General features: G+C 40.0%; 3 protein-coding genes across 4 annotated transcripts; all 3 read left to right on the forward strand.

Annotated features, from left to right (window-relative positions):
- The first annotated feature begins 523 nt into the window (after window positions 1-523).
- LOC131242428 (peptidyl-prolyl cis-trans isomerase CYP40-like) lies at window positions 524-13839 on the forward strand. 2 transcript variants are annotated; one of them, XM_058241048.1, is made up of 10 exons: window positions 524-947; window positions 2767-3267; window positions 4110-4197; window positions 4316-4368; window positions 5823-5927; window positions 12227-12302; window positions 12415-12452; window positions 12534-12608; window positions 13050-13157; window positions 13617-13839. In XM_058241048.1, exons 1-8 carry the CDS (start codon window positions 756-758, stop codon window positions 12585-12587), a joined length of 1107 nt encoding a protein of 368 aa, XP_058097031.1. In that variant the 5' UTR covers window positions 524-755; the 3' UTR covers window positions 12588-12608; window positions 13050-13157; window positions 13617-13839. The 2 variants fall into 2 exon arrangements, with proteins under 2 accessions (XP_058097031.1, XP_058097030.1); XM_058241047.1 differs by having other exon boundaries at window positions 525-947; window positions 13042-13157.
- Window positions 13840-19447: 5608 nt separating this feature from the next.
- On the forward strand, window positions 19448-21457 carry LOC131244357 (uncharacterized). The gene is made up of 2 exons (XM_058243980.1): window positions 19448-20165; window positions 20997-21457. Exons 1-2 carry the CDS (start codon window positions 19907-19909, stop codon window positions 21257-21259), a joined length of 522 nt encoding a protein of 173 aa, XP_058099963.1. The 5' UTR covers window positions 19448-19906; the 3' UTR covers window positions 21260-21457.
- A 3324-nt stretch (window positions 21458-24781) lies between these two features.
- LOC131244358 (uncharacterized) lies at window positions 24782-25471 on the forward strand. The gene is made up of 2 exons (XM_058243981.1): window positions 24782-24996; window positions 25168-25471. The coding sequence occupies exons 1-2, from the start codon at window positions 24816-24818 to the stop codon at window positions 25425-25427; spliced, it is 441 nt and encodes a 146-aa protein (XP_058099964.1). The 5' UTR covers window positions 24782-24815; the 3' UTR covers window positions 25428-25471.

Genomic DNA, 25471 nt, shown 5'->3' on the forward strand with positions numbered 1-25471 from the left:
CGTATGCGCGATAACAAGTTTATAAATGCTAGTGGTCGCATTATCATCCATGCCACAGTATCAAAACGACTCTCTAATTGCCAAAGACTGGTGCAAGCTGCGTTAGACTTGGATGCTAGTTTTGTAGCATTTAAAAATGGTGGTAACTCTTCCAACATTTAGTTTTAAGGCAATCCAGCCATCCAACCAACGGTGGATGGAGCATAATTGAGAAATTGAGCTAAGAAAAAAATATCAAGCATCCGTTTTTCCCATTTGAATTTGAGCCGTTTATTATTTTACACTATTCACTTCAGAGCCATCAATTGGATGGTTATACATAGTGTGATTTTAGTTATAAGATCCATTACAATGGGATGCATGGTTCCGATGGTCTGGATATCTGTGCACCAGTTCCACTTGCGAGAAGTAATAGTCACCACCATTTCATGAATGTCGCAAGACTAGCATTGAAGTCTCCGCTTCAAAAAGGTTCGAGCGTCAGGTCTCACCCGCCACAACAGTGTCGGTTCCCTGTCATCCCATTCCCACCCAAGAAAACAAACCAAGCCCATCTCGCCTCGTAGCGCAAGTTAGCACTGCATCCGTTGAAATAAATACTAGTGGTGTGCTTTTGAATTGAATAGTGCGCCGGGAATAGACGCCACCTCCGAGAAGCGGGATTTGCTGCTGCTTAGGGCTCTCTATTGCAAAACAAAGGTAGAAGACGAGAGAGAGAGAGAGAGAGAGAGAGAGAGAGAGAGAGAGAGAGGTGCATGTTAAGAGGAGGAGGAGAGATGGTGAATACCCGGTGCTTTTTAGACATCAGCATCGGTGGCGAGCTGGAAGGTCGGATAGTCGTGGAGCTCTACAGTGACGCAGTGCCCAAAACGGCCGAAAATTTCAGGGCTCTTTGTACGGGCGAGAAGGGTATTGGCCCCAACACCGGCTTTCCCCTCCATTACAAGGTATTCCTCTTCTCTGCATGTGCCTCAATGACGAAAATGCCCTCTGGCTTTTGGAAATACGATCCTTCTTGCTTTCTCTGAAAGAAGGGGTACTGTTGTCTTTTGCATGCATTGCCTTCTGTTTTGGGTTAATCTATTCTTCCCGGGATGATTGGCATTTTCTAGTTCAGGTGCACACGAGTGTTCCATGCGTGTGGGACCCATCTTTTAGTGATCTAGGCCGTTCGATTGGCAGTCTCTGCCATGGATAGATCGCTGCCTCTAGAAGGCTTCCTGTGTCAGTGATTGTAGCTATCTGATTATTGGCCTGTAAAAGGGACGGTTCTTTAAAACAGAGCCAAGCTCTGCTGATAGATGGCTTGGGTTGCTCAATGCATGCGATTTTTGATCCTTACCAGTCCATGACGAGGCCTAACAAATGAACGGTTGGGATCACGATAAGGTGGGCCCTGCCTCTACATGATGTGGGCCTGACCAAACGCCTTCAGTGGCAGAATATTGTGTGGACGACGGTGAATGTCCAACCTGGATTTGATAATCTACTTGCATAAGCTCCTTTCAAATTTAAACTTATTTGATACTCTGGGCATGATGCTTGATATGCAGGCGTGCAGAATTTGTCGATGTTGTGTACATTAACTTAAATTAAACAGCTGAAATGGTGGAATACACTGTAACTAAGCCACAGTCTAAAATCAGATTGCTTGAACAATCCTAGACTTTGATTTGCGGCCACTGGTTTGCTGAATTCGGACAATAAGATATTTTTCATTGCAACCGCCCAATAAATACCCTCCAATCTGATAATTATATAAGCAAATGAATGTAATTTTTGGTTTTTGATACATCTAACTGGGACTCATAACTTGGGGAGTTCAATTTGAATTAATTTTATGCCACATGTACAATTTCTTGGCGCCTGTGTATCATCAACCACACTCTGCCAGAGAATCAAAGTTTTGCCCCTGGGCTCAGATTAGTGGAACTGATTTTGAGTTGTCTAACTGAGTTTCCCAAATAGAGGCTTGCTAATACCAAATGAGTGTATGTACACATGATTTACCCATCAATGTATGTCAGGATGTGCTGAGTCTGCTGTCCTGGCTTAGGTGGTGATCACCCAAGCCATGCAACATGTGGGGCTGAGTATAACATTATGTAGATGACCTGGCCCAAAAATCCGGACAGTTTATACTCATCAATTGGGCCAATCATGCAAGTTGAATTTCGATAATAGACAATATTTTCATCTGCCCATTATTTTGGTAGTTGTGTTTGTGGGCCCACTTGATGAGTGGACCTGCCTGATTTAGGGTCAGGTGCATGCCATCTTCCTGGTGGGCTGCACCTGTCAGTCTTGTATTGTCCCTGCATGTGTAACACGGACACATCAATTCTTTTGAAATTGCACCATGTCAACATGTGTCCATGTTTGTGTGCTAGTAACTCTTGGATATGGTCTGTATTAAAAACAAATTTCTGTATGTTAATTATTATCTTTTATTTTGGAATGCATTTTTAAAGAAATAAATGATTTTAGGTTTGTTACCACGTTTAGTTACTTGAGGGATTCTTTCACATATAAACAATTAAAATATTCTATTAAAATATGATGTTTATTATTTTAAATATTTGTGCGGAAGTATTGTTGACTCTGACTTTTAAAAGCCAGAGTCTGACATCAACACAAGTGTTCGTCATAAGTTAACAGGTCCCCACACATGCAGCCTAGCCCAGGAGGGTGCATTTTTGACAAGCATGGGTGTAAATGCATGTAATCAGTAAACCTCTTACTGACACTAGCCAATCTTCATTTCAGGGCGTCTGCTTTCATCGTGTTATCAAAGGTTTCATGATACAAGGCGGTGACATATCTGCTGGTGATGGCACAGGGGGAGAGTCTATCTATGGGTTGAAATTCGAGGATGAGAATTTCGAATTAAAACATGAAAGGAAAGGAATGCTATCAATGGCTAATTCTGGAACTGATACCAATGGGTCTCAGTTTTTTATTACTACTACTCGGATGTCTCATCTTGATGGGAAGCATGTTGTGTTTGGAAAGGTAATTAAAGGCATGGGAGTGGTCCGTTCCATTGAGCATGTTCCCATTGGCGCTGGTGACTCTCCCACTGTTGATGTTGTGGTCGTGGATTGTGGAGAAATTCCTGAAGGGGGTGATGATGGCATCTCCAATTTCTTCAAAGACAGTGATATGTATCCTGATTGGCCTACTGACCTTGATGAGAAGCCGATTGAGATTTCTTGGTGGATAGATGCTGTTGAGGCTGTTAAAACTTATGGAAATGAGCACTACAAGGTGAAATGTGAAAATTCATGCTTCTGCTCAAATGTGTCTGTTTTGCGATTTCTATTACTACTGATTTTGGGGTCATTATTTTTCCATTTTTGTGTCAAGAATCTGCAGAAGCGCAATCTTTTACTTGATAGTAATTTCATCCATGGTTTCTATTAGGAAGGACTTCATTTCCCATGTGTAATTGTGTATATTAGGAAAATACTTCATTTCTTTGTATATTTTCCTCTTTCGTTGGATTTCATATTTATTGTATTAGTCTATATTGGGGTCATTCCTCATGTATAAATTGAGGACCCCACACTAATGAAATACAAGCAATTATTTATTTATTTATTTATTATTATTTTTTTACATGTGCTTGTATTTCATTGAGTGTGGGGTCCTGAATTTATACATGAGGAATGGCCCCAATATGGAATAATACAATAAATACGAAATCTGAGAAAAGAGGAAAGTCTACAAAGGAATGAAGTATTTTCCTAATATAAGCGGGAAATGAAGTCCTTCCTAATAGTTTTTAATACATGTATTAGCTGGCTGGGGTAGGTATTGGGTGGGACTGTGGTGGTCATATGGGTGGTGTCCATGTGAGCCTCTGCCATAGCCATTTCCAGAGCCTGGGTAAAAGAGAAAGATGATGTCTGTTGGTAGCTGAACATAAAGTTTTTGCCAATGTGCCATTTAAAAGCCCACCCGAAACTGCTGGGAGAGTCTATGATTATGACGATGACTATGAGCATGTCATATGCGCACTTACGACTAAATTCTGCCTGTATTTGTCCACTTGCTTTCATTCATCACTTTTCTACTTTCTAACATTCATGAACTGTTTTTTCATACAGAAACAGGACTTTAAGATGGCACTCAGAAAGTATCGGAAGGCTTTGCGCTACTTGGATGTTTGCTGGGAGAAAGAAGAGATAGACGAGGGTGAATTATTTATTCTCTATGGACAATTTTTCTTGTTTAATCATCTCTTCTCATTAGTGCTATTTTATTTAGCACGCTTCCATCTCTGGCCTGATTTATGATTTCTGTGGTTGTGCAGAGAAGAGTTCTCAATTGAGGAAGACAAAGTCACAGATTTTTACAAATAGTTCTGTAAGCATTTTCATTGACAAATCGGAGGAATCAAGTAGCACTTTAATATCTTATGTCTTGAAACCAAATATTTAAAAACATAATCAACTAAAAAAATTTCTTTGAAGGTTTTGGCTGAGTCAATTGATGATTGTCTTGGCTGAGCAAGTTTGTATTTAAAAAACTGTTCAAAATGATTAGGTTCACGCCAGTGGTTTAGTGATTATCAGCGCATTTCACTATATTGGTACTGTCAATAAAATTGCATTTTGAGTCTTAGTTGCACGAAGCCAGTAGCAGGAGCTGGGAATTGCCTTCGCAGTTCATAGCATCTAGGAATTGCCTGTCCTATACATGCATGCATGCATGTGTATGTATTTTATGTAATTATATTATACAAATTATATTTTGTAACATGAAAAATATCGTACCTCTAATTATTTAAGGATGCGCTTCCATAGAAAATTAGATTTTTGTAAAATCTTAATAAAACATAAAATTGATCTCAAGATTCTGAAAATAACATTACATGAATGGTTATTATTTTCGGTGACAAAACAGGGACTATCCATGTGCATACAGGTACAGGAAACAAATAGGAATATATCTCATCCAAGAAAAAAAGAAGAGGAAGCATGGTTCCTAGGAAGCGTGAATCTTTATGAGGAAAATTATTGCTCCTAGAATACGAATCAAAGCTTTAAAATCATCTGTTTGAAGCAGGATCATTAGGTGAAATGGACTAATCCTGCAGCTAGCTTTTGAATGAAGGTGCAGTGCAATATTTTTTTCATTATTTCCTCGATCTCATAGAGGACTTTATTGTGCTGCAACATTTGAATGACTGAAAAAACACGAATGATTGGTGAAGCGGGATTCATAAAGCTGACAGCAACAAGAGACAAGGCTATGGTGGTAATGATTATTCACTTTATGAGTTTTTCCTAGTTCAATATCTGATGAGCTGATAACCTCTTTGACCATAGCCTATAAAAATTCCCATTCCATGCATGCTAGAGCAGTAACATGTGAGTATTTTTGTTTGAAGAGGACAAGGAACAAATGGCAACGTCTAAAGTCATTGCTTCCAGTAATGGTGTCATTGAAAATGTTGATTAAATCATGCATGATGTTGACCAACTTGTTAGACTAAAACCTTTTTCACCGTTCTGCCAATAGGAAAGCTGGTGGAGACCCTTGAGATGATTATCTAGTCTCACTGGCTTCTAGAAATAGCAAGCATATAAATTCATGGACAATTTTGGTTGCCTTAGGATTTTGAAATGGTTTTAAATCTTCTGTGTTATAAAAAACAGCATTTCTTCCCCGCCTGTTTGTAACTGATGTTTATGTCACCATCAATTTTCCTTGCTTGTTTGGTCTCATCTTTTATATTAGTGAATTGGCTTTATGTTGTCTCAATCTTCATTACCGATGGTTTTCATTTGTCTAACCACTTGAGACCTCATGCTTAGGCATGTAAGCTGAAATTAGGAGATTTGAAAGGGGCGTTGTTGGACACTGACTTTGCAATGCGGGAAGGAGAGGGTAATGCAAAGGCGTTGTTTCGCCAAGGTCAGGTTAGTATCTTCTAGATAGACGTGACTCTTTTTTTTTTTAACTACGATTTTTTTTTTGTAATTTTCTTCACACTGTCCAGTTTGTGGTTTTTCAATCTCTTTTACAAATGAGGATGATAAAAACATCGAAGACCTGGGATCATTAAATACTAATATCTTCTCTGACCTATGAACATCCAATTTGGATTTTTTTGGGTAACTATGTTGGGAATGGCTTGGTAATTTTTTTTTGATTGGCAATCTTCAATTTTGGAATGGCTTGGTAATTAAAAATCAATTCTCTTATTAAATTCTTTTTAATACTTCCTTGTTTGCAGTTTTATTTATGTTGCTTTTCTTTCCTTATTCTTTGTTAGATTGTTTGCAAATTTGGTAATGGTTTTGACTTGGTTAATTGGATTTTGCACCACGTTGTATAAGCTTCAAGGTTTTATGTTTTTCCTTTTTTCTTTCTCTTGCATATTTGTTTTGAGTACTTGTTTTATGGAAAAAATTGTTCTTGTTTCTTGTTTTAATGTAATGCTTGTGCCTAAAAAAGTAAATTTCACATGTGGGCACTGAAAGTTTTTCAAGATGCCTGTTGGAGTTGTCCTTACGTACTGTGATGTAAACCTTCCCAAGAGAGCAGTTGTCTCTATCTAGAATAAGGAAAACACACAAGGAACATGCAATGACAGAATTCAGCAGGAGAAAGAGTAACAGTCCACCGACCTTCAATACAACCTGACAAAAAGTAATATAGATGAGCCACAACTAGTTCACTTTCAATAACAATGAAGGGTTGATTGCTTAGGCACAAGTCTCAGGCCTACAAAGTTTGATTACTTGGAGCATGAGTTTGAATAAACTTACAAGGTGATGCAAGACGGATGGCCTAAACTAGGATGATGCAAATAAATTAATTAACGGATTACTAGAGTAAATCAAAGCATACAATAAAGCCAATCTACCGTAAATTTAGAGAAATCAAATATTCAATAAAGCTCAAGTTCAAGATCACATCAGAATCCCGCAAAATAGGTCCTTAAGGCTATTGATTGGACATGGCCCAATGGAAGATAGAACTTCCATCTAGGATAGGATTCGAGGATTCACTTAGCTATGCTAGGGTTTGAATGGATTAGGGTTTAGGATTGAAAATCAAGAAATTTAAAATTTAGGGTTTTATAAAAGGCTATGGTTCGGGTTAGGTTTTTATAAAATAGAGAAGAAGAGAAAGGATCAATGAGGGGGAGGATGTTTGATCGAACCCAAGGGTTGACAACCCTAAGTGCAAGGCTGCAATGCAGTAATAACTCGGTGAAACTGAGGTCGAATACTTAGGGAATGGGGAACACAACTTAGAACTAATATAAATGTAATGAGTTGTCTGGGTTTTCATCCAGTGAAGTAGAAAATGGTTTTAAAAACAATAAATAAAGGACTAAGGATCCATGAATCTACTTGTAACAATCACAATATCTCATTTATTGTTTCAATATATAACTCAATTGGAATCGAAGTCCTATCCTATCCTATCCAATCAGAATGTAATTTTGTTAAACCAATTATTAACACTAATAAGAATATGAATTCGATTGAACGAGTCTCTCATGAAGCACTCGGATCTCAATCGCAGGGAATCAAAAGCGTCTAAAGCACCCTTAGGCAACAATATATCAATCAATTATACAGATTAAATCCTTCTCTAATTCAGGCTAAACAATTGTTAAATCAAAACATTTATTTTACCCATAGTGTACAACAAATTTAGAAATAAACAACTCAAAGACTTTAAAGTAAATCCAAATCTATTTTAATTTACTATCATCATTCAAAACATTGTTATTGAATTAAATAAACTAAATACTGTAATTGAACTACAAGCTTCATCTCTTAGCCTTAGCTAAAGGGATTAGCCTAACATGGCTAACATGTTATAAAGAAAAACTAAAAAGACAAACTAGATTTGAGGGATCGAAGAAGGACGGTTTTGTGGAAGTTCCGCCACCCCTACGTCTTTCTCACGAGCCTTAATTCGTACTTAGAAAGGCTTAGAAAACCCATTTAAATAAGGAAAACTCGCACTGACTTGGAACCGACTTCAAATTTACGTACTTATGTTACGCTTTGGTCGCACCAACTATAGCCTTCGGTCACACCAAAGTTGCACTGAGTCCAGCTGAATTTGCCTTCGGTTAAAGCCAAATTTCTCTAAAATCTGTCTGAAGTCTCTATCTCCCTTAGGACGCACCGAACGCTCCTTTGGTGGCATCAAACATGGCTTTGGTCGGACTTAAGTGTCGAGTCGAATTATCTATAAAAATTACACTTTCTCGTTGGACTGTTTTGTGCATATTTGATCGGACTGAACCAACCTTAGGTGGGACCGAACAGTTTGTTATCTTTGTTAATATACTCTGTGATTTTTCAGTCTTTTCTTCACCCATTGTCCTTGGTTTTCTTGGATCTTTGGCACTTAAATTCATCAATAATGTCCTCTAAATTCCCAATTCTTCATTGATCATTCTTTTGAGCTTTAATTCTTCATTTTAAGCATATATTCATCATTTAGGTCCAAAATCACCTTGTATGAAGAAAACATATATGATTATATCAAATTAATACTTAAATACCAGAAAAGCTAATGTAATTGAGAGGGTAAATATGCAATATTTAGGTGTTATCACCGTTTCGTTGTACGGAGCACGCCTGTGCAATCGTACGGATGGTGTGGTGGGGTTGGGTCGTTTTGGTCGATGATGAGTTGGGTTGATGGTGGAGTTAGGGTTTGAGAAAGAAGAGAAAAATATTCAATGGAAAAAAGAGGGTTTGAGAGAGGAGAGAAAAATATTCGATGAAAAAAGAGGATTTGAGAGAGGAGAGAAATATTCAATGGAAAAAAGAGGGTTTGAGAGAAGAAAGAAATACCTTAATAGGAATAAGAAAGATAACTTGGAATCACTCCAATAGTTTCACACCAAATTCCATTCACATGAAGTTTTCTTGCTCAAAAGAAGTAATGTAGAGAAATTTCATTTAGTATCAATAATCCCAAGTCTCAACTTTCAAACAAGTATATATAAGAAAACCTAAGCAAACTCTAAGTCTAGAGCCATTCTTGATTGTCTGAATCTATTAACGGTAAAGATCAAAACATAAATCTCTAATAACCTAAAATAGAATTGAAAATAAAGCAGAAATGAAGATGTGCCACATGGCACAATGATGATCTCCAACGTGCAACCTGTATGTCCACATGTGATCAATGGCCTGGGTGAATGTGGTCCAACGTGTCCATGGCTTAGATGTGCAGACTAGAGTGTCTGTACACCTAAACCCGAGTCTTCGAACATATCCAATGGTCTAGATCACCAAACTGATGTGGCCAAGATATCCAACTGCATGGTTTAACGTTTGTAACGTCCAGATGTTGTCCAGGTCAGGCCGAGTGATGTCCAAACAGTCTAAAGATGTATCAATCAGTTCCAAATAAGTAGCCCACATGCATCTTCCTAGTGTGGGGTCTTCAAGGATGCTCAACCATGCATTTGGGGCTTTCAACCATGCATTTGGGGCTTTAACACGACTAAGAATTTGAATTGGGTCCACTGGCCCCATGTAATGATCATCCAACCATAATAAAGCTGGGGTTGGGGTCACAACTCTCCTCTTCTGATAAACTCGTGTAGGTGTTCAGATGCCCTCATCACAAGGTTATTGTGCAAAACCAGTCCAAGAATCATAGAAACTTACACGAGTTTGAACCATTAACGGACTATTATGGGGCAATTTTTTTGGTAACGGCCATTACGACCTTGTAATGCGTAACGGTTACCAGCATTATTGTTACGTAACCATTTTGGAATACCTTGCCCACAAGGCCACAACATGAGGCGATTGTACTTTTATGTTTGCAGAGTGATTTCCTAGTTATCTTTTATACTTTTCTCTCTTCTGAACAAGGTATCATCTTCTCTCACCTTCTTCTTTTCTTCATTCTTCATTTCTTCTTTGCTTTTCTTATTTCTTCTTCTTTTAGACCTTCATCCTTCTTCTTTCTACAACCCCTAATCTATCCAAACCTAGTTCTCAATATCGTAAAACCCTAAAACCCTAACCTTAAATCTCTAAAACCCCAATCCTAATTTCTCCTAAATCCTAATTCTAAAATTTCTAAATTCGAAAATCCCTTGTCCAAATCATAAATCCCTAATTCCCATGACCTGAAATCAATATTCTCAATTCTAGAAACTGTATGTCCTAAAACCCTTAATCCAAAATATGAAATCCCAACCCGAAATCTCCCAAAACCTCAACCTCAATGTTCCAACCTTAATTCCTCTAAGCTTAGATACCCCAAACCCATTTCCAACATTTCCTAGCCTTTAAACTGCTCTAACATGTCAAAACTCGCACAAGACACATGATTTCCATTGAATTCAGATTTAACCCTATGATAGGACGGTTTTTTATTATTTTATTTTATTTTATTTTAAATCTCCCATAACTCCTTGTTAATAAGTAATTTCTGATATTCGCATTGAGGAACTGTCATAGGCTTGAATTTGGACGTGGCATGAATCTGAAATTTCTGAATTTATGGTAAATTAGCTTTATTTTGTCGTCCTATTGCTTTAGTTAATCTGTCTTTTAATTTCATGGCATCATATTAGGTTAGATCATATTCCGTCTTGCATCAGTTGGTTTCCATGATTTTGTATTCTATTTAATTTTGTGAATTTTCTGTGTTAACACTAGTACTAGAAAAAGAAAAGAAAAAAGAAAAAAGAAAAACTAATAAGAACAACTAATTCTCTAGCAAAGCAGCTCTAGTGCAGTTCAAAAGTTACGTGGAACGAAGGGTCCTCATCCTACAAATTGTAAGAGGGTACAGAATAGCTTAGGTCTTCTACCAGTCAACATGATAATTGTCAGCAAAGAAGGTTTCATCCTTGTAAATAATGTCCTTATTTGTTGCAGTGTTGAGACCCGACTCCATTTGAAGAAGAGTGCGTAACTTGTCTTCTGCAGAATAAGCCAATATTTAGTTATTGATCTTGGAGCATGGGCTGGTTGGCCCAAAATGGGATTTCTTCGTATCATCGTAGAATCTAACAGATTTAGTGCCTTATTGACAATAAATAGAAGTATTGTGTTATATGGTTATGCATCAGGCAATGTGTGTTGTATTCAACAATCTATAAAATAATGAAAAAATGAAAGTTAAACACTTCATTCAAAGAAGGAATCTTCCCTTTGAGAATACCAAGAAGGTGTTGCTTAAGACAAGCATGATTGTTCAGTTGTTAAATTATAGTAAACCCTGGTGGGATCATTGTTATTGAATTACATGATTTCATGCAACTATTGATCCTTTTAATCAAGTGCAAAACTGTTTTTCTAGGCACAAGGACAAAGTAGTTCCCAATGAAACTCTCTCTCTCTCTCTCTCTCTCTCTCTCTCTCTCTCTTTCTCTCTCTCTCTCTCTCTCTCTCTCTCTAATTGGATCACAGCAATTAGAGATCACAGCCTTGTTGAGAAACTTGTGGAATGCGTGCGCTCGCTTGTGTGTTGAATATTATAAACATCGTAGGCATGTGCTTCGTTAAGTATTTCCTGCCTAATAAAGCACTGTGTGTGCGTGCGTGTGTGATGCTTGGCGAAAGTTCAACTAGATAACATCAACCCTTCTTTACCTCGGCTGGGGAGGGCTGGCACATTGCCCCCCCCTCTCTCTCTCTCTCTCTCGTTCTTCCTCTTCTTTGCTGAATATAGATGGTGCCATTGAGATTTTATCAATAAAAGGAAAAAGGAATGCAAACAAAGAGGGACGACCAGACCTTACCCCTCAACTCACAACAAAACATTAGAATGACCCTTCCCAAGATTATAAAATCACTTGATTGCAATATCAATATTAATAATTTCAGATTTATCAGAGAAATGTGCAACTTGAACTTTTTAAGGCGTTTCCAACCAAGCAGTGTCCAATTACCAACGGACACTGGAAAACATGAGGGAATCTTGGTTAATGTAGAAGAGAAAACATAATTAACTTAACTAGAATACCAAAAGAGAGATTCTAATCTAATTCAAACTTTATACAATATTATAATGAACTCCTTTTTACTTGATAATCAGCAACTTCACTGAAAGAGAAAAAAGGCTACAAAATTTAGTTGAGGGAAGAGATTACCTTAATTACTGTTTAACATTTAAATATAATATAAAATGTTGTGTAAATATGAAATTGTGAAGTACAGACAGCTACATATAGACAACTATATAAATAATATTTGGTTTTGTGTTCCAACAGGCCCACATGGCACTTAATGATGTAGATGCTGCAGTTGAAAGCTTCAAGAAGGCATTAGAGTTAGAGCCAAATGACGGTCAGTGGCTTCAAGTTTTCCTTGACATAGTTTGCTTAAATATGTGTGTTTTGTTTTGTTTTTTGGTTTTTTTTTTTCCCATCGTGCATGACTCAATTCATGCCATTTTCAGGGGGGATTAAAAAGGAGCTTGCTGCTGTGAAGAAGAAGGTGAGTTAGGTTAGACCGAGTTGAAAACAGTTTAGGACTGGTAATTTTGGACAATGATGAGAAAGCTACATTGGGTTGCAGATAGCTGATAGACGCGATCAGGAGAGAAAAGCCTATTCCAGAATGTTCCAATAAGCATCCGAGGAGCTCCTCTGGGTATGCATGCCAGTGGTCTCTTTTCAATTAATTGACAACTTTGTTAGCACGCTTGCCTTTTCCTGCTTTACCATTGCCAGTCACTTGTCCCCTCGTGATGATCCAGACTGTTCATATTGTTGGCCCCACCATGGATGGTCCGTGTACAACAAATCAGATTGATAAGAGATCCTCACTGTTCATGTAAAAGGGTGTTGAAAGGTGGACAGTTTTTTGTCTTTTGTATGGATGGTGAAGATATCTGATCTTGGGTTTTGCCACCCGGCCCATACGTGCGATGGACCTACTATATGATCAGTATGGATCACCATATAGTGCGAGGCAGATGAGCAATAACAGGGGAGAATGGTAGCAAAAGCCTTCTACAGACCATTAACATTCTGAATTGAACTGAGCTGTGACTGATATTGAGACTCTTGTCTTGCTGGTGTAGGCGTGCAGGCTGATTATTCGAAAGCATTGATGCATCAAAATCCTAAATCTATATCCATGGTCAACTGGTTCAGGCTTTTTCTGAGGCAGGCATCAATTAGCTTTAGCAGAGTCCAGGTATTTAAACAGGGGAATTATAGTGTCCTCATCAGCAGACCTTGGTTTGCTGACCTGCGGAATTCCATACATGTGGGTCCATGGTTTGATGATTCGAACTGTTAATCTGATGGTCCAATGATGGATGAGGGATGTCCTGGCAGACTTGACAATCCCAACCCTTCCATTGGTGGCCAACACCAGATGATTGAGAGAAACAATACAGTTAAAGTCCACATCTTTTGTATATAGGGCCAAATCAAGGGATAGAATCTTCTAATCTGGGAGATGTCCAAGTCAATCTGTGGCGCACCCATCAGATGACCGGTTTGGACAACTGAAAAATGGGCCCCACACGTACAGAATCCAGCATGCCAGCAAGCTATACATCTGCTGATGAGCAGGCTGAGATTCCACTGTTCTCTTATTCCCTGTCTTTAAACTCATTTTGATGTTTGTGACATGTTTGGCAAATGCCAGGTTTTGCCGTTTTAGAAGGGCGAAGGAAGAATTCCAGATCCCACGAGCTCTAGAAATATACTCAGTAATGCTTGAACTAACTTTTGTTCTGAACATTTGTCATTTTGAAAACCTTTTCTACAGACAGCTGAACATGTATTTTATCATCCGAAAACCCTCCTTAACTTACGAACAAGGAAATTTCTTATTTGATGTAGAATGGATGGTTTCTTCTTCTTGGCTATTTTCTTGAACTTGTAACTGCCACTTTTCGATCTTTTCATCATTTGTTGTGGATCCCCTTTATTAGTCACAAATTTCTCATTTGCTTTTGCTTGCGTGTGTCGGTCTTGTAGAGAAGTTGAATGTTTGACGATCGCGTTTCCTGGTGTCCTGCTGCTCCCAATCTCTTCCTTTGATGCTTTCTTTATCATCTCTCCCTCTTCTGTGATCGCGTCTACCTGCATACGTCTTTTTCTTGATTGGTTTTCTGAGTATAGCATTCCCAATCTTTTCACTGCCTCTTCTTTGCTAGCCTCGGCTAATTGCCGCTGTTCCATGGAAACTGAGACCCGCCAATCTGCTAATGCAGTCTCCTCATCAGCTCTTGTTATCAATACGGAGTGTGCTTTGTGGGAGAGTTCGACTAATGCGGTTTCTGTCTGTGATTGCTTGATGTGGTGAAGAGCAGCTGCTGCTGATGCACTAAATGCTTCCGTTTCCATTCCAACGGCTCTCTGCATGAGCTGCAAGGTCCTTAGTGACTGCCTTTTAAAGCGCAGTTCTTGTTTCAGCTTGGCTCGTGCTCTCCGTGCTTTGCCCGTTTCTGATTTAAGCTCAGCCATCTCTGATTGGGTTTTATCCAAGATGCGGCCAATCTCATTGATGGTCATCTTGGCCTTGAACTCTTCGTCCTCCTTGGATTTGATGCTTGTATTTGTGGCTTCGAGTTGGGATTCAAGTGTTGAGATGGTCACGGTCGCCATTGAGACTCTGTTCTTAGCTTTGGTCAGTGCGGATTGAAGCTTCTCAAGCTCATCGATGAGGGGCTTGGAGTCCAACCAGGACTGCATGGCGATTTCTCGAGCTCTGTCAAGCTCTTCCTTTGTCTGGGCTAATTCCATCCTCGTAGCCTCGACTGCTTCAGTTTTACCTTTCAAGATTTCTGATTGAATGGATTGGGCGTCCATCCTTTCAGGGGACGATCGCAAACCCTCGTTTTGGAGTGGGAAAAAAGACTCATGCAGCAAGGTTAAGCTCTCTTTAGGATGTATAGGCCCTCTTTTAAAAACTATAGTCTCCTGGCTCTCCTAGATGCTGATTTTGTTGTTTCATGTCCCATTTCATGTCTGTCTTGCTCTGTACAGTGTTCTTAGCTGGCTTGGGTTCAAAACTACATTCCAAAAGCAGCTGTTGTTTGCCGGTAGCGGATTAGGTACGGCCCTTATCATGGCCCCACCTTGATGCATGTATTCTATTTTTCCATATCATTTTAGAGCGTGGGGTAAAAAATGAAGCATATCCAATTCTCAGGTGGACCATACCATAGGAAATAGTGGTGATTGACCATTAATGCGCCACAAATGTTTTGGATCAAGCTGAGATTTGATATTACCCTTCATCCAGTTTTATGTGACCTTACCAATAGGTTGGATGACAAATAAGCATTACCGAAGCATTACAGTGGGCCTTAGTAAGTTTTTAATGGTAGGGCATTCAATCACTACCATTTCCTATAGTATGGTCCACCTGAGATTTGGATCTGCTTCAATTTTGGGCTCATACTCTAAAGTGATGTGAAAAAATGAATGGACGCAGTAGATATAGAATACATTCATCAAGGTGGGCCCCACGGTTAAGGGCCGCGCGTCTTGGGTGAGGCCGGGGACGCGTCTAATCCGCTCACGTTCTCTGTCTCTGATTCAATTGGGTTGGCCCCCTTCCATCTATTTATGATATAGAGGCTCCCTACTGTCACATGATGTGTACCCCAAATCCGAACCACCCAAATTGTGGGACTCGCTGTAGTTGGTCATGTATTCGAAATGAGATTTGATTAACCTTCTTTGTTATCTGATTAATGGACATTTTCAATTGAATTCGGACTGCTCGGTACGTTGTTTCAACGGTTCGTTAGATGACCGCTGATTGACTGGTTAGGATCATGCTTTTGGTGTAACTTTTGGATTAGCATCCATCTAGCGTGGCCCGCTATTTTGGAGGTACACATCACGTGTACGGTTGGGGAGTCTATCCTGGCTACAGCTCATAACGCTGCGAAGCTGTATCAAAACCATCTTGTAATTTGCGCTGGACTTTTCTTCGTTGATATCGGCTGCATTTGTCGATGAAACTGGTGTCTTGTTTTTGTAGTTTTGCATGCAAGCTGTGCAACCATTGTTGGAGATGAGCGTATATCTGATACTTGTGTGAAGTATGGAAAGTGTTGAGCCACCTTTCTCATCATTTACCTTGTGTGCCCTACCATATGCTTTGATGGACCTAACCAGTTGATCGGGGCTTGTGGATGCGTGGTTAATGGTTAATGGTTATGATTTAGTAGGGGTGCCCCCTTATTGGACGGTTAGAATTTGACGGATGGTTTTTTGAGGGGTTGTACTGACCAGATACGGGCAAGGAACTATCTTTTCGGGTAGCATTGCCACTTATAGAGGAAATCAGTTCCATGGAAACAGTAGGCCGTGCCATGAAGATCAGCTGTAACGAAAATCAGGCTGTTCCATTTATTGGGTGGGTCACACGGTTAGAATTAATTAACCAACCATCCCGAAATTGCGGTACTCTTTGCCCGTATGTGATCACATCTCTTTTGGGGCTGGGCTGTGCACGCCCGATGAATGATTGTGATCGTTGGAGACAGGACCCACGCCAGATGACTGGTTGTGATCACCGTAGACAGGACGCGCAGCTTCAGGTGGGGAGAGGCTTTGGTCCAACCCAGGTGGGTGGATCCCTTACTGTGGAGCCCTCCGTGATGTATATGACTTACATCCATGCCGTCCATCCGTTTTTACAGCTCATTTCAGGATATGATCCTAAAAATGAAGTACATACAAATCTCAGGTAGACCACACCACGGGAAACAGTGGTGATTAACTATTAAAAACTTCTTGTGGGCCACAAAAATTTTGAAGCGGATATTTGTGTGGTTCCTTCATCCAGATCTTTGTGACCTTATCAACAGGTTGGATGGTAATTAAACATTCCGGTGGCCCCCAAGACGATTGTAACGGTGGGTATTCAATCACCACTGTTTCATGTGGTGTGGTCCACCTAAGACTTGGATATTCTTCATTTTTGCGATCATATCCTAAAATGAGCTGTGGACCCCACAGTCGGTGGATCAGGGGATCGAGTGAAGCCGCACCCCAGAAGGTGGAGGTTGGGTTAAGAACTGCGCTGGCCTACCTTGTCATAGGTACGTAAGGGCGACGTCACCTAGGTACCTAGGGCTAACTGTGCATGAGTGGAAGTTTAATGAGATCCAGACCCTCCATCGAGCATGCTGCCTCATCTTCAACATGAAATCCAATGATTGTGTTGATCCAAAACTCAGGTCGGCCACACCAATAGGAAACATATGGGATGGAACATCTACCGTTAGTTTTGAGTAGGGTCCACCGTTATGTTTATATACCATCCAATTCATTCATCCGATGTGTCCCATCAGGATAAAAGAATTACCTGCCTCTACCAAAAGAAAGAAAGAATTACCCAAAAATATTAATATTAGAAAACATTAAAAAGGTCCAGATAATGTTTCAATGATCCAAACGTTACATGATGGGACACTTTGTAGATGAATAATAGTAATAAATACTAGAATTGAACCATTTCAACCTTTCATCACTTATATCTTTTCTTTACCGTGCTGACTCTGGCGCAGCCCGTCCTTCAGTGCCCTAGCAAGACCCATTTCCACCCCTTCATACAAGTGTGGACCCATGATCTGGTGATTTTGGCTACTGAACTGATGGACCTTACGATAGATGAGCACTGTTGGTGGTTCAAACCATGGTTTAGAACGGAAGTTCGACCCGACCAGATTTCACCAAGACTCAGGAAAATGGATCTAGTCATGATGGGGTAAAAACTTGAGAAAATCCCGACTTCAAGAAACTCAGCAAAATTTGACAAAACTCAAAAAAAATCAACCAGACTCAACTTGGAGCAATTTGAATACAATATTTATATATTATTTATATACTTAAATATATAGGGTAGGTTTGGATACCGCCAAATAAGTTACATTTTCTACTCATAGCGGTAGATAAGTGTCTCATTTCATATAAGTGTGGTATATGATAGTTATAAGTAGCTTTAAAAAAAAAAAAAAAAAAACTTAAAAAGTATTTAGGGCTTGTTTGGGAGCATAGATTTGAAACCCCTGGATTTAGAATTCTCTATATTTGAAACCCCTTGAATTTGGATTCTTTTTATTGTGTTTGGCACGTTAGGTTTAAAATCTCTGTAATATAAAAGTAGTCATGCGTAGTATATTTATAAGAGTTTGAATTTAATTATTAAATCAACATTAATATATCTAATTAGTGTATATATGTAATGTTTGACACAATGGTTATAATAAGCCTATTAAAATATATAACTTCACCCAAAAATGATAAAATTCCAAGTCTCATATGGGCCACAAACATAAGATCACATTCGAGTGAATAGCCACCGTTGATTTACATGTATAATGTTTGGACAACACAAATAATCATCAGAATTTTAGCTTTTTTACTTTTCATAAGTTACGCAAGAGAGACGAAAGAGAGGAGAAACTGATAAGTATATTGTCTACCAAACATACTTACATTCTTAATAAGCACAAACTAAGATAAGCTACGTGAGACATTAATTAGTAGTTTATCTTAAGCAACTTAAGATTCAAACGCCACTTTAATGACATTGAAAAAACTAGAAAAGTTAGTGTGAGTTTTTGAGTCAACTCAGACTCAACTAGGTTTGAGCCTGAGTAGAGTTCCCGCGTTTTTAAGCTGTGGTTCAGACACGCTGACCTTGACCTTCTCACTATCGTGAAGTGGGTCCTCATCTCCATGGTATCATGCCATGCTCTCACATGCCATGCTCTCACAATCCACTGCTAGCGAACGTATTCAACGCTTGGCTGGCATTGTTTTACACGCTCCATTACAATTCACGTGGAACGGAGTTCGACCCACTTGGGGTAGAAAGCGGATTGCATGCATGGTGTACCACCCACCACCACCTTGGTGGTGTGTTGATGTCACCAAGTTGTTTGGCTCCATCATGATGTATGTGTTATATCCACACCGCCCATCTATTTTGTGAGATCATTTTAGGATATGAGCCCAAAACTGAGGTAGATCCAAACCTTAAGTGGACCACACTATGGGAAGCAGTGGGGATTAAACACCTACATTTGAAAACTTCCTGGGGGTCCCAGGAGTTTTAGATTAAGATGAAATTTGTGTTTTCCCTTCATCCAGGTTTGTATGACCTTCTGAACAGGTTGGATGGAAAATAAACATCATGGTGGGCCTTAGGAAGGTTTCAACAGTGGCTGTCATTCTCCTCACTGCTTTCTGTGGTGTGGTCCACCTGAGCTTTGGATCTGCCTCATATTTAAGTTCATGTCCTAAAATGATCCCCCATAATAGATGTACGGTGTGGATATAACACATACATCATGGTGGGGCCAGATAACTGGGTGACGTCAACACACCACCAAGGTCGGTGGTGTGTGGCACGCCACGCAATCCTCATCCCTTGGGGTGGGGCGGGGCGTGGGCCCTAAATTTCATACTTCTCTCTTTCTTCCCTCCTTTTTTGAAAAACCGTTGCATCTCTTTTGCCTCATGCATTCTCCCAGCCTCACATCTTTCAATTCAACTCCTCTCTTTCCCTGAAATTCAAAAGCCCAAGTGAGAAACGCCCCAGCCTGATACCTAACATCCAACCGTTTAATTAAAACATATTCGTGTAGAAATTCACTCAAACTCCCACCAACCCACATGCAGTGTTTGTGGGTAATGGCGCACTAACGCTCATTTTTTCAATGGAATGTTGCCAAAATCTCAATACGCTTTCGTCAACGTAGACTCTACAACAGCCTACAAAAGGTCTCTCCTTCTCCCTAAGAGGTGTATTTTTTGTAATTTTAAAATCAGGGGCATTTTGGATATTTTGACTTGACTTCATATTCTCCTCCCCCTCTATAAATTCCATCATCATACTCATCGTTCTCATCCCATCTTTGTGTGATCCATTGAAGTCTCTCTCTAAGAGTTTGTTTTTGACTGAAGATGGGTTTCAAAAGTGTTATTAGTTTTGCCTTAGGACTCATTCTCCTAGTGTTGATCTCCATGCCATCGGATAATCTTGTGGCCGCGAAAGTTTCCCGAGGGACGCAACGAGGGGGCGCTGGCTTCGGCTTCAATCGTACCAGTCAAGCTCTTCGGAACACTACGATAATCGTGGGTGGGTCCGAACATTGGCACTATGGGTTCGACTACAACCGTTGGGCTTTTCAGAATGGTCCCTTCTACCAAAATGACACTTTGGGTGAGTGAACATATTTCCACAATAATATTTTGGTTAGTCGCTAGGATAATGTAGCAATGAATTAATTCCTATATGTGGGGCGCAAGTGGGAGGCTACTTATGATGAATAAAGACAGTTGATAACAATGATGGGATCATAGTAGTCATATGCAAACTGGATGGTAAGAGCAAATAATGGTCTTACCGCCCATTTTGGAAGCCCTTATTGTTAGATCTATATTGCGGAATTGTCGAATTGTATATGCATTAATAATGGAGATTCAAGACATTAATCTTAAGGCGTACCTAAATGGGAAAACATTCTCGATTCCTCGATATAGCTGATGAGAATCTTGTTCTTCCGCATGCCTCATACCTTTAGGAGAAGCTCTCAAAGAGATTAAGATTTTCTCTCTTATGGTAGTAATGAGACCTAGATATGTATTTATAGGAAATAAGGTTAGAAGCTTACTATCTCACTTCTCCCCTCCGAGGTCTCCACACCATATGCTTATATATCTGACTTAATAACCGTATATATGGACCATGGTTCAAGCGTCCTGCTCCAAACCTATTTACGATTATTAAAATTGTAGTGGGGCCTATTGAATCACTAAATCTAAATAATTCAATGGTCAAATCTAAACCGATGATCATGTGTGGCCCACCTGATAAGAGTCTTACACTTAATTGAATGGCTGAGATCAGCCAACTATAGTATGATACAATGGTCCACTATGGTTGTATGTGGGCCCGCATATAAAATTGCAAGAATTCATAGTGAATCATAGCTTCATATTAATGTGTCCACATTAAATTAATGACTCATTTCATTTGCTATAATAATGACAGTTTTCAAGTACGATCCGCCCAGCAACACCACCTTCCCGCACAGTGTCTACTTGTTCAAGAACTTCAGGAGCTTCATGAAGTGCAATTTGAATCAATCTACATTGGTTGGGAACGTGATGCAAGGAGGTGGCGACGGATTCAAGTTTGTTTTGAAAGAGCGGAAGCCTTACTTATTCGCATGCGGTGAGCGGGGTGGAATTCACTGTAATGCGGGGTTGATGAAGTTCTTTGTGTGGCCACTTAAAGCTCCTTGCCGTGGTTGAACAGAAAGGTGGTGTGGAAGATTTGCAATGCTTGCTTAGTAGATTTTTCATCCTTTTGTTGGAGGAGCTCAATAAATAATGAGAGGTTTTGGGGAGTTTTAAGAGAAAAGGTAGAGAATAGAAAAAATGTAGTGTGGTTTGGGTTTCTAGCTGATTACAAGTTTTTAATTTTCATGTATGTTTGTAGCGAAAAATATTTGTTTGGTGTCATGAATGAAATGGTTTCATGTTTTTGTTTTTCATACTAGAGTGGTGCAATGGTTTGTGATTTGTCATGGTGGGCCCACCAGGGAAGAACCATCATGGTAATTGTTGGTCTGATTTTCTTTCGAGGGGTAGGATTGTGGGACCAGTAATATGAATGGGTTGTGGCTTATTCACAGTAGAAGCTGGCCGCATGCCACGTGTACGGTGGATCGGTCGTCACCATTTTCAAAGTGGTGGAAGAAGTACCAATGTCTTCCAGATTCTGTTATGACTGATATCTGGTAGAATGTTCCCACAATCTCATCCATCTTAGTGGACCACATCTGAGCCGTTGAAAGGCAGGTTCTTTGAAGATCATTTACTACAAAAATTAGCTACGTCAACTCATCAGGTGTGCACAAACAGATTGACATGATATACATGGTGGTCCACCTGATGAGTGGATCGGACTGATTTTTGTGATCATTCCAGGTGGGGTCTTCCTTTTCAATGGCTTGGATGTCATGTACACTGACATGTTTGGGTTTCAAAGAATCCATATAAGCCACTTGCTATAGTCCACATATCAAGTTGCGAATATCTCTGTGAACCAACTGTTAGAGTTCCCGATTACATGGGCCTACACAGATCAACGGTGTAGATTGTATCAGATTGAATCGGCCACTAGATCTGAGGATCATGGGTATGCCAGTAGGCTCAACCACAAATTGATCATATCAAACACATGATTTTAAAAGGGGCAGCAACACTACCCTGTCCATCGTGTGCATGGTCCCCACCTTGGATGGGACATGCCTCTAAAATCTTTAATAATGAAACGATCCAACCCTCAGACGGTTACTGAGGAATACATCTATGGTCCAGATTCAACAAAAAAATAAAAATAAGAATAAATAAATAAATAAGCCCCACTATCAAATGGCTGGTATCAATGTTTTAAAACCAGGGGCACGTGTTTTCATCCGACCATGGAACCGGTTCAACGTGGATCTTTTGGACCGGAACGTCGAATATATATATTTTCTATTTTTAATTACTTTAATTTTACGTCAGCATGCGGTCATGGTTTACCCTGGACAGGCGTTAGACCAGTTTGGATCCGACCCGACAAAAGAGGGTTGGCAGCTCAACCGGGTTTCAAAACATTGGTACGTTGGTATCTTTGAATCTGGACGAATTTTGGGAATCCTCTATCTACGGCGAGACCCATCAGATGAACGGTTCTGATCATTGAACCACAGGCCCACAAGTATGAAAGTCCTATTGATGGATTACCTGGGAAAGCCTTTCGCAAGAAGTTCCTGCGCTGGGATTTTTGAGAAATCTTTCCGTCCATCTGTCTTGTGAGTTCATTTTAAGATATGTTGTAAAAAATGAACCGCATTAAAGCTTGAGTGAGCCATACTAAAGAAAGATATGATTAGGAAAATTCTTTATCATTAAAATCTTCCTGGTTCAACATTGATATTTAGATGTCATCTATATTATTAATAACGTCATTATTATTGGGATGATATGAAAACAAAAACATTAGCATGAATCAAAACTTCGGTGGCCCCACAAATATTTCAATTGTAGAAATTTAATTATTACATTTTCAGCTCGCTTGGGCTTTGGATGCGGTTCATTTTTGGTATCATGTCCTAAAATGAACTCAAAAGACAGATGGACCGGGAGGATTTCTCACAAACATCACAGTGGGCCCCACCTATTTTCCCAGTGCAGGAACTTCCTTTCGCAGGAAATCCGCGCCTATTGATGGCACAGAGGAGCATGGGGATCCATTAGAGGCATCTGTCCACAGGTCACGTAGCAAGGTTATCGACCAGGTCCTCCTATATACTCTCGAGAGGCAATACCATCCATTAATGCATATCCGACAGTTAAATTTATTGTTTTAAACCGTCACTTTAATTTCCATAGATCAGATGGATAGGATTGTCCAATCAGAGTGATTTTTGAGATGTAGGCCATCCATGCTACAAACCTGCATATGGGCGGACCCGATTTGAATATCACCCCGACACGTGTACCGTAGAAAGATGGCTACCTACTCTATTCCTGTTTTTCGGCTCCGCCGGATCATCTTCCCTGCGAATGAGCAGGATCCGATTCTGGATAGAAAATCAAGCCTCGCTGATTATTCTGTCCCACAAATAGACAGTTTGAAAGAAGGGAGGTGCATGCAACAGAACCAGAAAAACCAGAATACGTAACAGTCATTTCTGCACCTTGTCCGTACATGTGGCAGATTGATTTCCTAATCGGAGCTGTCCACCTAATGAGGCTCATCATAGATGGCCCTTATTTTCAAAATCACACTCTAGAAACGGTCAATACACCCACTTCCCCCACTTAATGTTGACCGTTGAGATTTTTTTCTACAGTCTCTTTCAAGGTCACTGATTAGATGGTTAAAGATCATCGGATCTGTATGTTTCAGGGCATTTTCCTTCATGGCAGGGTCCACTAGATGGATAGTCGAAATGGAAAAAGATCACATACCAACAAACAAAATTAATCTCCATTCGGCATCCAATCTTTAAAAACAATGGTCAGAATTATATTTTGACCGTCGTTTTTGAACCATGCCTAGTCCAAGCAATTGCACAGAAAATAGACGGTCTTGATTATCTGGCCATCGAGGACCCATATGCAAATGAAAGTGTAAGGCATGATTTCCATTCTATGCGCAGGGCATTTATGCCCCATCGTAAAACAGACGCGGGTTCGGTGGATCCCCGGATCCACTCGGGTACGTGGATCCCTTACTTTTGGGTCACAATAATGTATGTTTATTATATCCACGCCGTCCATCCGTTTTAACAGCTCATTTTAGGGCAGATCCAACTATCATGTGGACCACACCACAGGAAGCCGTGGTGATTGAACGCCCGCCATTAAAAAGTTCTTGCTAGCCACCGGAATGTTTATTTGCCATCAAACCTGTTGATAAGGTCAAAAATACCTGGATGAAGGGACCAAACAAATATCATCTTGATCCAAAACCTTCGTGACCCACAAGAAGTGTTTAACGGTTAATCAACACTGTTTCCTATAGTATGATCCATCTGAGAGTTGGATATGCAGATTTTTTATGCTTAGGGGATAAAATGAACTGCCGAAACGGATGGACGGCGTGGATATAATAAAAATACATAAAAGTGGCCCCATATTCGGGGATCCACTGAAGCCGCGTCCTCCTAAAACCAATGCTATTTTGGACGTTTCCTTAACCCCATTTCCCTCACCTCCCTCTATATATACCCATCAGTACCCCAAGCCTCACCAGTCACCATCCCAAATAACTTCCTTCTTTCCCATTTTGCCCTCAAGAGTTTTAATCAAGATGTGTCCGAAACGTGCAGCTGGTTTTGCACTAGCACTCATCCTCCTAGTGTTGGCTTCCATGCCAGCCATCAATCAAGCGGCCACGAAAATAGTTGGCGGTTCCGATAACTGGCGATTCGGATTCAACTACTCCGATTGGGCCCATAAAAACGGCCCATTCTACCAAAATGACACTTTGGGTGTGTGCATCTCCCCTACTTTCGATAGACGGTACTCACAAAAAAGAAGAAGAAGTCACATGTCATATGTCACGTTATGAAAATAGACCATGGTTTTAAATAACGTCTTGGTTGGGTAAATTTCAGTACTTTAATATCTTATATATTAACTGATGGTATTCATATGTGCAGTTTTCAAGTATGACCCGCCAAACAGTACCACATTCCCTCACAGTGTCTACTTGCTAGAGAACAACACGAGCTACCAAGCCTGCGAATTGAAAAATGCGACGTTGGTGGCGAACCAGACGCAGGGCGGTGGGACGGGGTTTGAGTTTGTGCTGTGCGAAATCAAGGATTACTACTTTGCGTGTGGCGAGCGGAACGGGACGCATTGCAGTACTGGTCTGATGAAATTCGTTGTCAGGCCTCTCGAGCCTTGCCTGAGCTGAGGAAGTGGGCTAGGGAAGAGGCAGTGCTGCTAATTGGAATTTAA

The sequence above is a fragment of the Magnolia sinica genome, chromosome 4, assembly GCF_029962835.1.
Source record: "Magnolia sinica isolate HGM2019 chromosome 4, MsV1, whole genome shotgun sequence".
Taxonomy (NCBI): Eukaryota; Viridiplantae; Streptophyta; class Magnoliopsida; order Magnoliales; family Magnoliaceae; genus Magnolia; species Magnolia sinica.